The following is a 15,641-nucleotide window of genomic DNA, read 5'->3' on the forward strand; positions in this document are numbered from 1 at the left end:
TGTATTTCTTCACTCCTCCCTAATGAAAATATATTTTTAAGGCAAAAAAAGGCTTTTCATGCTTTAATATCTCTGTAATAGCAAAGGGACTAGTCTGGAGCTCCTAATACCCAACACCAAAGCACAGCATTTCTGCCCGTAACTGCCTCCTGGCCTTCTTGGTCCTTCTCCCACAACTACAACTCCAGCATCACATGTAGGAGAGCAGCTACTTAGATTTGATCTCTCAAACATTAGGCTTATGTATAATTCAGTAATTTAAACAGTGTGGGAGAAAGTGGCTGACACACAAAACTGAACTAAGTGGATGGAAATGAATGGTAAAAAGGCATATTGAACTACATCAAGTTCTCTACGACATCATTTTAAAATGTGTGGCATCATTTCTTCTGATACTTCAGAAGCTTTTCCAAGGCCCTACAACACATAGATGGCAAGTTACCAAAATACCAGGCATTATTGCATTTAGCATATGTAATTACTATGGCAACAGCCAAGAACGAGTATAATAGATAATAGTTCTCAGATTGTCTGTACAAACTAACACATTATATCTCTGGAAAATCTAGCAGTTTGCTGGAAACCTTCAAATATGACAAGGTACATGAAAAACTTTTCATTGCCCCATCCCAAAGAGCTTTCTTTACATGAATATTCTGTATGTTTTTATATATGTACATACACACACATATATATACATACATCCCCCTATAGATGTCAGTTAGAGATTTATCTTACTTTAAATTCTCTCTCTAACCATGTTATCTGTTCTAAAAAAACCCAGAATCCTGATGTTTTCTTGTTGATATCTCTCTGTTTTTAAAAATACATCCCCAAAGAGGCCGGGCTAAATGATCTATGAAGTTCCTTCCAACCTGAAGAGTTATAGGAAATAACCTCAAGCAGTGCTTAATAATACCTTTGTGATTAACAATCATGAGATCAAATCCATGATTTTCAGCTCTCAAGTCTTCCAAGGCCAGAGGTTCTAGTTTTGCTTTATTAAATATCTACAGACAGAGTTAAAGAAGGTGGTGTTTTATAGTTTCGGTTTTTTTAGACTAAGGACATGATGTCCACAGCTCAGAATAAGTGAATAGACTCAGAGTTGAGGAACATGTACAGCACTCTCAGCAAAGAAGCAGCAGCAGCATGCCACAGTATAGAAAAAGAGCACACACTCAGTGTTACAAAGATGAAAAAAAGCCAAGCACCAGGTTAATGTGGTATCAAGGAAAGCACAGTGTCACCTGAAATACAGCCAGTGGCTTTCACTCATCTCTTCCACCGATGGAATATGGTCACCAACTCTGGTACAGTACAAGAATGCAATGTGAGTAACAAAATGCTCATGGGATAGGGGCTCTACAGAGCTCTTCAGCAAAACAAAGCAAACCAACAAAAAAAAAACCTCCTACCCAATCAAAAAAAGACAAAAGATACATGAACAACAATGGCAGAGCAATGACAAAGTGACCAAAAAAACAAAATTAGCAACAGCAGCAATTTGTGATTGGCATAATCATATCCAGTAATATTCTTCATTCATTCAGATCCCAACTGGCAGAGCATCTGTATTAATGACAGACTACATCCCCCAGAAAACCCCATTCAGTAGCTCTCTTTGGTGCTGCACACAGACTGAGCCCATCTAAGACAATTCCTACCACTTCAGACCTGCATGTGGTCTGAAAAAGAAAATCATCAGAGGAAGTAGCCATGGGAAGTGATACAGGTATGAGAGGGGTCACCAGTACTGCCCGGTTTCAGAGCACTCCAAACCAGCTGGTAACAAGAACTAAATCACTCCACTGGTTTAACTCACAATTGACTATCAATATTTGATTTAATCTCTAGTCACAGCTGTTTTTATTCCTTGCTTTGCCTTTTTTAGTTGTGTTTGTGGAGGGGTTTTAGGTACAAATGAAAGCATTTTGGCTTCCAGTATTTTTCACATACATTCCTTAGCAGCTGGTGGGGTTTTTTCGCCAATATTTTTCCACGAAGGCATGTGTCAAGAACTATATATTGCTTATGTGAAATAAAAGCCCAGATGATCAGAAATCCACAGAGGCCTCACTTTAGAAAAAGCAGGTGTACACACCCTGGTTGAAAGCTGACATCTTGACTAACCAAATATATAAGGCCATATCTTGTGATATGAAGAGCATGTACTCATCTAATCCTTGAATGTCAAGGCAAATAGCAGACTTTAGATAGCTTTGTTTTGGATTCCAGGTTCAATAGCTCTTTTCCCATGCCAACATACACTCCAGGTCAGAGTACTCTGGTCCCCAAGGCCATCACTGAGGTGGTTCTGCATGTACAGCAAAAACTAAAACTAAGAACTACCCAATAACTTCCCTTCTATGACTCCTTTCTCTTTGCTGTATCTTTGCCAAGTTAGTATACTAAAGTTTTCCCAGATGTCTGTAATGAGTGCAGCATTTTTGGAAAATTTTAGCTATTTTGGAAGAGTTCCGTTTTTTCTCAGAAGATGACTGAGAAAGAAGAGAACTCCCACCACCATGTTTTTAAAAAATTAAAACTCAATCACTAAAACCCGTTGGAATCAGAAAAAGTTGTCTCAGGTTGTTTTTAGGATGTCTTTGGGTATTTGTTTATTTTACCTAACCAAGACAATGACTTCTGAAACTGCTGGCTGAGGCTTGCCAGAACTTGGCAGTTCAACTCATATCATCCATGTGCTCTAGATGTGTCTCAACCCAACTCCTACAGTGTCTTCCCCACACTTTTTCTCTCTAGTGTGAATTGCTGTGTTTCAGAGAACAAGAACAGAGAACAGGAAATATCTCCCATGCTTATTTCCAGACTTCCAGATGAAGAGGTAATCTCTTTCCTACTAAGGGAAAGGCCCAGAGGAGTGAGGCTGGGTCTCGGAGGCTGCACTGCCCCACTCTTAAGGGAGATTCAAGACTGATTATGAAAAACTAGAGACTGGGAAAGGAGGAAGAATAGAAAAACTAGATAGGGAAAGACAACTGGAAGAAGCAGTACAGAAAGAGATAGGCAAGGAAAAAGCTCGGAACAGAGAGCAAGGGACAGCCCCTGTGTCTGTGCATCTGCCTTCAAGGGCAGCAGAGAGTGGCTAAAGGCAGTGAAGGATCTAAGTAATACAATAATGAAAACAGGCTGCAAAACAGGAGAATATAACCTCCTATCAGACATCCCCCACACCACTCTGGAACACAGCATGAGGCTGGATCCCAGCATCAACACTCGCCTCCTGCCAACCCAGCACACCAAGGCGTGCTATGTAAGAAATGCACATTTTATCACTGGACCACCCTGGGTAAGAGAGTGGAGTATAACCTGAGCCTGCCACCACACCAACAGTTTTACCACCATCCCAGATAGGTAGTTCACACAACAACTGGCTAAGAGTTAATGCCTCCAGATTTCTTTTACAATTTTCTGTTTTACAGAAAAAAAAGATCACTAAATAGAAAGATCTTTGAAAGATTGTGTATGCAAATCAGACATAAGGCACTAAATATCTAAGCTGACATTTTCTGTGCAACCTTTAGCTTTTATGGTAAAAAGAAACCTAAAATATTTTAAAGTGTAAGGTATAATGCTTTGAGATTTATAAAAAGGTTGCCAAGTATAACTAAAATTACTTCCTCAGAATAAGCAATAACTTCTGCATTTGCTGCAGGTTATGGAGGAGAGGAAGGCATTAATCTATGTGTTGTTTCATTCAACATGAAAAGAACCAGGTCGCTAACCTCTAATGAAAAATGGAAAACACATTGTTTTGCAATACAAATGCTAGGAGTTCCTTTTTTTCCTGTGACAGATAAATGAAACAAGAAGTCAGCTATTTTTTTGAAAAGAGGAATTTTGCCAGTGGTTTTGATTTACATGGCTCTCAAGTTTGCTGAGACTGTTAAAGTTTCAGCCAGGAAATTGTTTCTTTGTTTAGGTCTTAAAGGATGAGACTATTATTTTTAATATCCAAGTCATGCTTTAGTTTCTAAGGAAAAAAAATCTGCTACTAAGAAAATATGGCTGTTTACCACCCAAATGCTTGTAAGCGTCTCACTGATAGTCAGCCAAGGAACTCTAACACATTATATCATGGCTTTAACTCCAGTTTCTGCGGTTAATTTTTAATTTTCTCAGCGTGAAGTGGCAGAAATCAAAAGCATCTAAAGATCCCGTTATTTTTTTACTCAGATTTTGAAGTTGTGACCTCACTTTTCCAACCAGTTGAGCAGTAAACTGAAGTTAAGCCTCTGCTACAAACCACAGGTCCTTTGCTTAGATGTACGTGAAAGCCTGGTCAGTGGTCCCTGGTAACCCACTCTATCTGCAAAGATACCTGCTCATCCAAATATCTGAAATTTTTAGACCAGCAGAAGGAGGCAAAGAGTATTTTTGCCTATTTTCTTCCTTATACTGCTTTTTACTTTACCAAAACTTAATTTTCATGTTACCCCTTCACCCTTTACCTACTTTTAATATTCCATTTCATGGGAGGGAAGGGACCTACAGTAAGAAAAGAACCAAGCATGCATCCCAAATTCTACACAATTAACAGTGTGGCCAGAAGGCATGTGCCTCTTCCTCTAAGCCACTAAGCAAAGCAACTCTGGATCCTTGTGCAGGCGTGTCACAATCCGCTAATACAAGTGAGGGTCCTGATGGTTCGTTTATAGATCTCAGAGTGCAAAAGGACACAGGGGATTTCAGTTTTAATCAGAGCAGTGCACCTTTATTAAGTGCCCACAACATGGTAATGTGATAGAGGAGAGAAAAAGAGACAGATAAAGAAAACAAAGTAAAAGGGTAAAGAGGAAGAAAAGGGGCGAATAGCTACCAATGGATGAGACAAAGTCCTCGTGGTCTTCTGCCAATAGATTCGTCTTCTTTCCGTGGGGAGATCTCGTCTCAGTTATTTTAGAAAGTCCCTTTATAGTCCTTTTCAACAGCGAGGGGCAACTGGCCAAGAGGTGGGGAAATCTACAGCCATTGTTATGAGCCCCATTGCTTTGGGAAATGGGTACAAGACAGGTCATATGGGACAGGTCATTCCTTTCCGCTTCAGCGCAGTCCTTCCCGCCTGGGCAGCAAGAACAGCACAGTCCATTGTGACCTGCATTAGTTTCCTCAGGAATGCGTACCAGTTCCCAGTGGGCACACCTGCAGGCAACACTTGGCAGACATCCCACCTCAGCCAGGCCAGGACTCCTGTGTTCAGTCTCTGTCCTTGGCAATGATCGTGAGGCAGATGAGGGATATTTGGACCGTCTCTTACGAGGTATACCCCTTGCATGCACACAGCTGCTTCCCCATGAACTCAGTGGTATCAGGCCAGGCTGACAGTCCTGGCTGGAGTCAGCTCCCTGGTACAGTTCTACTTAAATCATGCAGGTACCACCTTAAATAAGCCCCTTTGGGTTTGATGTCTGTCCTGGCTCCTCTGACTTACCCAGACATGGGCCTTCTATTTAAATCCAGTGAAAAAAAAGCCAACTACCTCATGAGGACTTGGTAATGGCTGACTAGTCAGCCTGCCTGCCTGCCTTGCTTCCTTCCTTCCTTCCATCAACCAGGATACAGCTGGTATGACCTTCACATCAGAACTGGACTCTTAGGAGTCCCCACAAATCCTGACATTTAAGTCCAACATACACATGGCATTAATTTTCTACACCCCTTCGCTTTATCTAGGAAGCAAACCACCTTTTATTTTATAATCTCTTTTCTGCTAAATAATCCTGTATGCGACCCTTACTTATTTCCAGCCTCTGGCAATGGAACTTAATGGGCAAGTACCAAGGCTCAGAAGGCATCCTAGGGACAAGTTACCTACTGCACAGCCTCAGGGCTGCATCAGCACTATACACTCTGCTGCTGAGCGAGGCACTGGGACATTATCTCATCGTCATCTCCTCCTGTTCACCTCTTCCACTGGGTAGAAGGGGATGGAAAACAGATAATTAGCATAACTTTAAAATTCATCTGGAAACTAATTTTTCCCTAAAAAAAAACCCAAAACCAAAAACAAACCAACTGTAAAATCAGGACTTTTCTTTCCAGTAGAAAACGTTCTAACCACTGAGGGTACCTCACCAGCACGGAGTTTCTAATTCTCTACAGCTGCACACGGCCTCCACCTCCTGGCACAAATCTGATTTCACGTAGGCCCAGAAGGTGCAGACTCCATCTCTGGCAAGTCAGCGTCGGCAGCTGTAGGCAGACCCACGCAGCTCTCTAAAATGCTTCCTATGTAGAGCTCCCTTATTATATTTGTTATCCTTCCCTTAACAGGAAATTTACCCCTTAATTAGCTGTTAACCATGCCAAACAAGTGACAGTTAAAATTACTGCTTACTCATAAGGGTGGGTAAATATCCCCCCAAAACTACAGCTAAACACTCAAAACTGCTTCAATAGTTGCCTTTGGGCAGTTACTTCTCTATGAATGGTACCATAGTGAGTCAAGGTTCTAAAAGGTTAAAATTTTAGCTAAGAGTTAGAAGAAATTTGTATTAATTAAGATACAGAGTAAAGAAACAAAAGATAAGTTAATGATTAGTAGATGCTTAAGCTAGAGTTAAGTGATGTATTATTTGCCATTATATTTTGTTTCAAGTTTTGTTTGTAGAAGGAAACAGAATAAATGAACTGTCATCAAAATAAATTGAAACCAATTGAAACCAATAGAACTAAGAACAGCACCTGGGTTTCATAGTAATTAATCAAAAGGAGGAGATCTTGGGCTGTGCCAAGAGGTCATGAAGGCCTGCCAACAGCAAGAAGGTAAACAGGTTACCGTGAGGAAGACATTCCTGACTTCATCTTTCAGGACCACTGACCCAATTCGAGACCACCGACCCAATTCAAGAGAGAAGCTGCGCACGCGTGAAAGACCAAGGATTTCATTTTAATACAAAGCGGAGGATGGGAGGTGCTGGGGTCATACATATGTAGAAGATGTAAACTTTGTGTAATAAATAGAGAACGAAGAACCTTGCACTTTGCTGGCATGTCTTTGGGAGGCTACTCCCATGCTGCCCGCCGGTGCCTGAATAAACCTACTGCTTTCTAACTTTAATTAGTTAGAGGGTCTTTTGCCCGTGGATATTGGGATTTAACGAATCATTCTGGTGAGCCAGGCCGGAGAAAGTTCTGCTTGGCTGTGAGACCAGCCCTGGCCGGTGGATCCCTCGGGGCGCCCCCGGAATATTCCTGGAGAGAGGGCTCTGCTGCCCGGATTGTTCATCCAGCAAGAGACAAGGACTCCGGACTACTAAAACTCCAGACAACACGGTATGTTTAAAGGAAATACTGGAGCAGTGGAACCTGTAAGGCGTACGCGTGGTCACAGAAGGCCGTCGGAAAGTCGGAGGGAGACGTCCCACGCACAGCTGGTGCCTGTGTGGTGTGCTCGCAAGCTGCAGCCGTGTCTAGCGGCCGGCAGAAGGCTGCGGAGCTGCGGTGCCGGCCCGGGGAGGCTCAGGCGGTGCCTGTCGGCAGAGCGGATTGTGCCGCTGGCTGTGCCGTGGAGAGCTTGGTTTTGGTCTGCTAGCAATTCGGGGCTAGCAGTGTTAAAGGCAAATCCTTGTGTGTTATGGCGTAAAGGGCACGGTTGTTTATGTTGTTGTGGGTGTGTTTTAATTGTGTGAGCGGCTGTGTGAGGGTTTCTTGAGACGTGCTTAGCATGGAGCAAGAGAGGAGTTTGGACCCGCAGCGAGGCGGCTGGAGAAAGACAAAGCGTGTATGGTGAATGTTTGAAAGTGAACGCTGTGTGCTGTGTTTTTATTTTATTTTTATTGTAATTGTGGGGTGTATATTTGATTACGAGGCGACGGTAGGGGCTGTAACACCCGGTGTTCACGCTAAAAGGGCTCGGACCCTAAGAAGCGATAGACAGCATTTGCAGTCTGAGGTGTATTTTAAAGATAATACCGCCATCCTATGTCAAAAGTTATAATTGCAGCCTAAGCAAAAGTAAGTTTAAATTCCTCTTCGGCTGACTAGATAAATAAAACTTCGTTTACCTCATCGGTTTGAGTTAGACCCCTAAGAATTCGAGAATGGAAAATTTTCCATTTAAAAGCTATATCAAACCCCGAGAGGTAACTTGGTAGCTTTGGAATGGGAGCAACTGGTAGCAAAATATAGGAATTTGAAAAGTGAGTGGAATAGCTTGTGTTTGTAGAAATTTCTGTAATTTTTAGTGCATTTAGAAGCCAGCCTTGTGTGTGGACATTATGGCAGTGTGAGTTTTGTACCAGACGTTATTATTGTTTTGTAACCCAGTGCAGAAAGTGTAGCCAGTACTGACAGCCCTTTAAGTTGATTTTAACCTGAGGTGTGGACCGTGCAGAAAGGGCTGTAAGAGAAAGTAATGGGAACTAGCCAGAGTAAAGAAATCCCTCAAACTAGTCCTTTAGGATGTATTCTGACACACTGGAAAGAATTAGTGGGTTGTGGTGGCACAAAAAACAGAAAGACTCTTATCAAGTTTTGCACACAATGGTGTCCACTTTATAAGCTCAAAGAAGGTGTTAGATGGCCACCAGCTGGAACTGTAGATTATGAGACCCTATTACAGCTTATGCTTTTTTTGAAACAAGAGCAGAGATGGGAAGAGGCAACCTACACTGATTTATTTTTCTCCCTCTGAAACCACCCCAAGTGGCGGGGGGACTGTGGAATTAAGCCCCCTTTCAATCCCTTAGTATTGGCCCTAGAAAAGGATAATGAAATTAATGAGAGAAAGCCTAAACAGTGTTGCAGTACCTGTTCAATAAACCAATGCTGCACACACCCTGATAAAGTGTATCCAGCTGACCCACTGGAGCAAGAGCTGGGGGATTTGTTTAAACCACCTCCTAAAAGAGAGGAATTGACTCCTACATCACCCTCCACCTCATTTCCCAGGGGACCAGCTCCTATCTCACCCCCCAACTTTGATCTCGATCCCAACTCCAGCTTATGTTCCATCCCCTACTCCAATTAAAGCTATTACCATTTCAACTCCAGCTCCAGGTACAGCTGAATCAATTCCAGTCCCAACTTCAGCTTCTGCTTTATTTTCCACTTCACCCATACCCTCTTGGAAAAAGACCCCTAAAGCTTTACTATTGCCCAGCAGTGACAGTGAAGGGGAAGAGCTGCTTTCCCCAGAGAGCCTTGTAGTGTCCCGGACGCAGAAACAAGCTAAAGAAATCATACAAGCACCTTTGAGAGAGGCAGTAAGTTCTGAGGGAAAAACAATGTTAGTGAAAATCCCTTTTGTGACAGTAGATCTGGAGGCTTGGGAAAAGATTGCTAAACGTTATCGGAGCGACCCAACAGGCGTTGCAAAGAAATTTAGATTTATGGTTAAGCAACATAGACCTGACTGGTTAGATCTTCAACTGTTGTTAGATGCCCTTACAGAGACAGAAAGATGATTCGTTTTGAAAGCAGCAGAGGGCTTAGCAGAGGATGCTTGCAAAATAACACAAATGAGAGTTAAGGATGTTTTTCCTCTCTAAGATCCGCATTGGGATCCTAATGATGACAGTGACATGGAAAGATTAGAGGATTACCAAGATTTCATAGCAAAGGGATGGAGAGGGCAATTCCTAAAACCATAAACTGGTCAGCCCTATATGCAGTTAAGCGAGGTCCCTCTGAAACACCCTCTGAGTTTTTAGAACATTTCCGAGATGCACTGTGTCATCATACAACATGAGACCCCGAACATGAGGAAGGGACGCAGCACCTGGTGAGCTTATTTTTAGGACAATCTGCAGGGGACGTTTGACACAAACTTCAGAAAATACGGGGCCCAACAGCACGAGATTTAGAGACTTTGCTAGAAGAAGCATGGAGAGTTTTTAGCAATAAAGAAGAAGGACATAAGGGAAAGGATGAGGAAATTAATAGCAATAGTAAAAGAAAAAGAAGGAGGGGGACATGGGCAAGGACCACGCTGGTTAGGGAGAAATCAGCCCACGTTTTGCAGGAAAATTGGAACTTGGAAGAACCAATGCCCAGAATGAAGAAAAGGCGATCATCAAAGAAGAGAAGACCAAAAGAGGGAGGGGGTGGCTGCTCGTGCTAAAGAACACTGAAGGGGACTGGAGGTTCCCACCCTAGGGGACCCTCTGGTTATAATTAAACTGGGGAACCAAGAAAAAGATATTGAATTTTTAATAGACACAGGGGCAATATACTCAGTGCTAAATAAAGCTTTAATGCCAATAACAGATGATTAGGTTGTAGTGAGGGGAGCAACTGGTCAATCTGAAAGATCATACTCTTGCAAACCATTGAAATATAAACTTGGGAGACAATGGGGAATTCGTAAGTTTTTATACATGCCTAATGCTCCATCAGCACTTTTGGAAAAAGATTTACTGGAGCAACTAGAGGCAAAAATAGTATTTAAAAATGGGGAAGTTACTTTGGAGGTTAAAGATCAACCATACATAAAATTGTTAAGTTTGATGTTGATAGCAAATGAAACCAAAATTGAAAACTAAGAAGAGACTAACAAGAAAATAATAGATCAAGTATTCCCTGGGGTATGGGCTTCTAACATACCAGAGAGAGCAAAGAATGCACTCCCTGTACAAGTTAAGCTTAAAGAAGGAAAACAACCAGTTAGAATTAAACAATATCCTTTGAAAAAGGAAGACAGGGAAGGAATTAGCCTGAAAACTTCTATTAAAATAATTATTTTTAATATTTAATTATTCAATTAAAATAATTGAAAACTTTTTGCAGATAAGACTTTCAAAAGAGTGCAAATCTGAATTCAATACTCCCATTTTACCTGTCAAAAAGCCTGATGGATCATACTGAATAGTACAAGATTTAAGAGGTGTTAATAAAATAACTGAGGACTTATACCCAATGGTTGCCAACCCCTATACTTTATTAACCTGTTTAACACCTGAACTAACCTGGTTTACCATTTTAGATTTGAAGGATGCTTTCTTTTGCCTTCCTCTCCATGAGGCTAGCCAGAAAATCTTTGCATTTGAATGGGAAAATCCCAAGACTGGATGCAAAGCCCAGCTCACATGGTCTGTGCTACCCCAAGGATTTAAAAACTCCCCCACAATATTTGGGGAGCAACTTGCAAGAGATCTGGAATGCTGGGAAACCCCATTGGGAGAAGGACAGCTGTTACAATATGTGGACGACCTCCTGATAGCTACTAAAACTCAAGAGGCTTGTGTGGAGTGGATGGTAAGCCTCTTAAACTTTTTGGGTCTACAGGGATATCGAGTATCCCAGAAGAAAGCCCAGATGGTGAGGCAAACAGTTGTGTACTTGGGCTATGATAAGTGCTGGACAAAGAACCTTAGGACAGGATCACAAGGAAGCAAGGATCACAAGGACCCCAAAACCCCAAACAGTAAAGGAACTGAGAACCTTTTTGGGCATGATGGGGTGGTGTAGACTGTAGATTTATAATTATGGGTTGTTGGTTAAACCCTTATATGCTTGGTTGCGGAAGGAAACAGAGACCTACAATGGACGAAAGAAGCTACATGAGCCTTCGACCAACTAAAGAAGGCCCTCATGTCAGCTCCAGCCCTGGGACTTCCAGATGTGAGTAAGCCATTCTTTTTTTTCCCCACAAAAAGCAGGGGATTGCATTAGGAATACTAGCACAAGACCTGGGCCCATATCGCAGAGCAGTCGCCTACCTTTCTAAAGAGCTGGATGCAGCAGCTAAGGGATGGCCAGGGTGCCTCAGAGCTGTTGTGGCAGTGGCTGTGAACATCCAGGAAGCACGCAAATTCACCCCGGGCCAGAAGATGACTGTGCTAGTGTCCCACACAGTGTCAGCAGTCCTGGAGGTGAAAGGCAGACACTGGCTTTCCCCACAGAGATTCCTGAAGTACCAGGCCATAATGGTAGAACAAGATGATGTAGAAATTGTGGTAACTAATATTGTGAACCCAGCTTAAGCCTCAGTGGTAGTCTGGGAGAACCAGTGATCCATGATTGCCTGGAGACCATCAAAGCCACCTACTCCAGCCGCCTGGATCTGAAGGACACTCCTCTCGAGGACACTGAGACCTGGTTCACTGATGGAAGCAGTTATGTTATCAGTAGGAAAAGACGTGCTGGGTATGCAGTTACCACAAACAGAGAAGTAATAGAGTCTGGACCATTACCAACCAACGCCTCTGCACAGATAGCTGAAATAATTGCCTTAACCTGAGCTTTAGAACTAGCAAAAGGAAAGAAAATCAATATTTATACAGACTCAAGGTATGCATTTGGGGTGGTTCATGCACATGGGGCCATTTGAAAAGAAAGAAGACTGCTAAACTCACAAGGGAAAAGCATTGAACATGCACAAGAAATAATAAAATTATTGGAGGCAGTTCAACTACCTGAAAAAGTGGCCATCATGCACATCAAAGCACACCAGAAAGTGAGCTCTGAATTGGAAGAAGGAAATGAGCTGGCGGACAGAAAGGCAAAAGAAGCAGCTAAAAGTGAGGTAACTATTGAGGCAGTAGAAGCAGCCTTAATCCCAGATGGACAAACTTCCATTGAAGGTAAGGTGAGGTATAATAAAAAAGATAAAAAACTTATTGCACAGGAAAATGGAAGTTATAACCAGGAAAGGTGGGCTATCACAGATGAAGAGAAAGGAAGGCTCGTAATCCCCTCTTACATGTTATGGTCATTAGTGAAAGAACATGAGAAAACACAGTGGGGAATAGACGCTTTGTAAAACTACTTAAAAGACACAATTGTAGCCAGAAATTTGCAAGCTACTGTAATTCAAGTAACCTGTCAGTGTAGTCTTTGCCTCCAAACTAACCCCAAGAATATTCCTAAACCAAAGTTTGGACAGATTGGGAAAGGCTATGGGCCTGGGCAGCAATAGCAAATTGATTTCTCAGAGCTGCCCAGGAAAGAAGGGTATCGATACCTATTGGTGTTAACAGATACTTTTTCAGGATGGCCAGAAGCTTTCCCTACCAGAACTGCCAGAGCACGAGAAGCAACAAAAGTATTGTTACAGGAAATAACACCGTGTTTTGGGCTCCCAGCCACAATGTCCGCAGATAGAGGGCCACACTTTATTTTGAGAATTGTGCAGCAAATTAGCTGTCACCTAGGCATAGACTGAGAACTTCACACTCCATATCATCCTCAGTCTAGTGGCCATGTGGGGAAAATGAATCATTTGATTAAACAACAAATTACTAGATTAGGACAAGAGGCAAAATTACCTTGGCCTCAGGCTCTTCCATTAGCACTATTATGAATTCAGATCAAATCAAGAACAAAAGAAAAACTAAGTCCTTTTGAAATATTGTATGGAAGACCATACGGGGTCCAAGAGGGGACAACTCCCATTCAAGTAGGAGAAGAAACCCTACACAGATATATGGTGGCCTTAAACACACAACTTAGAGAAATTGAGAAACGTGGCTGGGGCTCAAAGCAGAGAATTGGATGGGCCAGTACATGATATACAACCTGGGGATTATGTGTATGTCAAGTCTTTTGCAGAAAAAACTCTGGAACCGCAGTGGGAAGGACCATTCCAGGTGCTCCTCACCACCTTCACTTCAATCAAGATCAAGGAAGAGAGTGCCTGGATTCATCACACCCAAGTAAAGAAAGCTCCTGAAGAATTCTGGAAAGTCAACCCTGGTGACAACGAACTGAAATTAAAACTTACTTGGGAAAGTAAATAGTGTGTGTGGGTAAAGTGTTAGAATAGCTTACCATTTTAAAATGAATAATCAAATAGGTACAATTTGGGGGGTTATAGTTTTTGTGATTATTGCTATAACCACTGTTGTAGGTAGTGCAATACCACGTACATATAAGGTGACTGGTGTGTATAAGTGCCAAGGGAAGGCTTATGACCCTCACTCCCGTCAGTCTCTGGGTCAGATGTTAAGAGTTACAAATGCAACTGTTTGGGAAGGAAATAACGTTTGGGGATGTGAATATGCATTCGTTCAAGACGGATTCCATGAAGCTCACCAAGAACCCATGAAATTTATCCAAATAGGCCCAGAATGCTGTGACAAATGTTTAAGTAGCTGTTCTGAGTTCAGACTTAAAATAGAGGGATGTGCAGTTAAAGATTTTAAAATTGACTTTAACATAACCCAAGTTTGCACTGCTTCTCAAAAGGCTGAAGATAAAGCAAATAAACCAGCACCACCAAATTAAGAGAAACCACAACTGCTTCAATTCAAATTGCTTTAAGACCCATAGTTCCCATAATTACCAATATTGGGCCTTATGCTGTTAAAAAAACATGGATTCAAAAGTTGTTAGTTAATCCAGAATGGTCATTGAAGCGGCTAGAAGTAGCAATGCAAGTAAACGCCTCCGCCATTCGATCAGAGTGTACCCCATTTCTTAAAACCTCTTTTATGGATTGGACCACCTGGCTGCAAAAACATATGCCCCACATGTATAGAAAAAAGGGAGATCTTACCGGATTACTGGGAACAGGATTGGGAGTTTTAAACACAATAGATTCAGAAATATTAATGAACAAATTGACAGCAATTGGGAGCAATATGGTTAAATTACAACAACCTTTACAATCCTCCTTATTAGCACTGGGCACTAGCCAATGGAAATTATCCAAAATATTGCCAGAGTGGGAGGACATAGAAGAGCATCACCACGAATTAATCATTAATGCCCTAGGCACAGCTAGTGAAAACATTTCCTTAGCCCTTAGATGCACAAAAGCACATTTGTGGATGCAATCAGTAGCTGCTTCAGTCATTCGAGAAGGAGGAGAAAGCACATTCCCTGCCAAAATTCACAGAATTGTTTGGGATAACGCCTCAGATTTAGAAAAGGAGCTCCAATCCTGGTGGGTTTTAGTCAATTTTACCTATAACCCTGTGACAAGCATGGTAACAGCTTTTGTTTTGACTATACACAATGCATCAGTAAGCTTGATACATCCAATTGTTGCTCTAGGGTTAAATCATGAGGGGAGTGTATTATATCCTTCTGAACACAGGATGTGGGCACAAGAAGTTGAAGGGAAGTGGAAAACTATTAACTTAAAATCCTGTTCCACAAAAGAAGAATTAGGATTTCTATGTGAAAGAAGTTTAAATGATGACAAAGATATTTGTTTAGGTACAGAGCAGAGCATTTGTCACTTTCAAATGCATTCTGTTAACCAAACAACCCTGCTTGTATATGCAGGGCAAGGTTGTGTATGCCTTAGAACAGCATGTCCTACTCTAATGGTGAATGAAATCACTGTGAATGAAACTCAATTTAACCTGTGCATTTGTAATTTTATTGAGGGTTGTGACTTTTCCTACCAAGCAGCTGTTATATTGCACCAACAGATAAAAGCGAATTTGATTGCTGTGCAAGAAATATTGCCCGTGCCTATAGGAATGAACTTAACTTTAGTCACGTAATTATTGAAACATAATGAATTAAAAGAAATTCTTGAAGAAGCTAAAAATGCAGGAAAGAAAACTCTAATTACAATACATCATGACACAGAGACCATACAGAGAGTACTTAAAAGATTAGAAAAAGACTCATCTCATCACTGGTGGGATGTGCTTTTTGGATGGCTACCAACAGCAACCGGTTTACTTAATGCCCTAGTTCACCCAATTATTGTTTTACTTACT

At 41.7% G+C, this 15,641-nt stretch overlaps 1 protein-coding gene across 2 annotated transcripts in view; it reads right to left on the reverse strand.

Annotated features, from left to right (window-relative positions):
• SLC9A7 (solute carrier family 9 member A7) overlaps positions 1–15,641 on the reverse strand; it is an 83,534-nt gene that overhangs the window by 19,544 nt on the left and 48,349 nt on the right. Inside the window, exon 13 of one of the 2 annotated variants that reach the window (XM_069006444.1) lies at positions 1,251–1,310. The exons of the other annotated variant lie outside the window; for it this stretch is intronic. Within the exon in view, the coding sequence (XP_068862545.1) occupies positions 1,251–1,310 (60 nt within the window). The remainder of the gene's footprint in view (positions 1–1,250; positions 1,311–15,641) is intronic. 2 annotated transcript variants of the gene reach the window in all.

This window comes from Aphelocoma coerulescens, chromosome 1, assembly GCF_041296385.1.
Source record: "Aphelocoma coerulescens isolate FSJ_1873_10779 chromosome 1, UR_Acoe_1.0, whole genome shotgun sequence".
Classification (NCBI taxonomy): domain Eukaryota; kingdom Metazoa; phylum Chordata; class Aves; order Passeriformes; family Corvidae; genus Aphelocoma; species Aphelocoma coerulescens.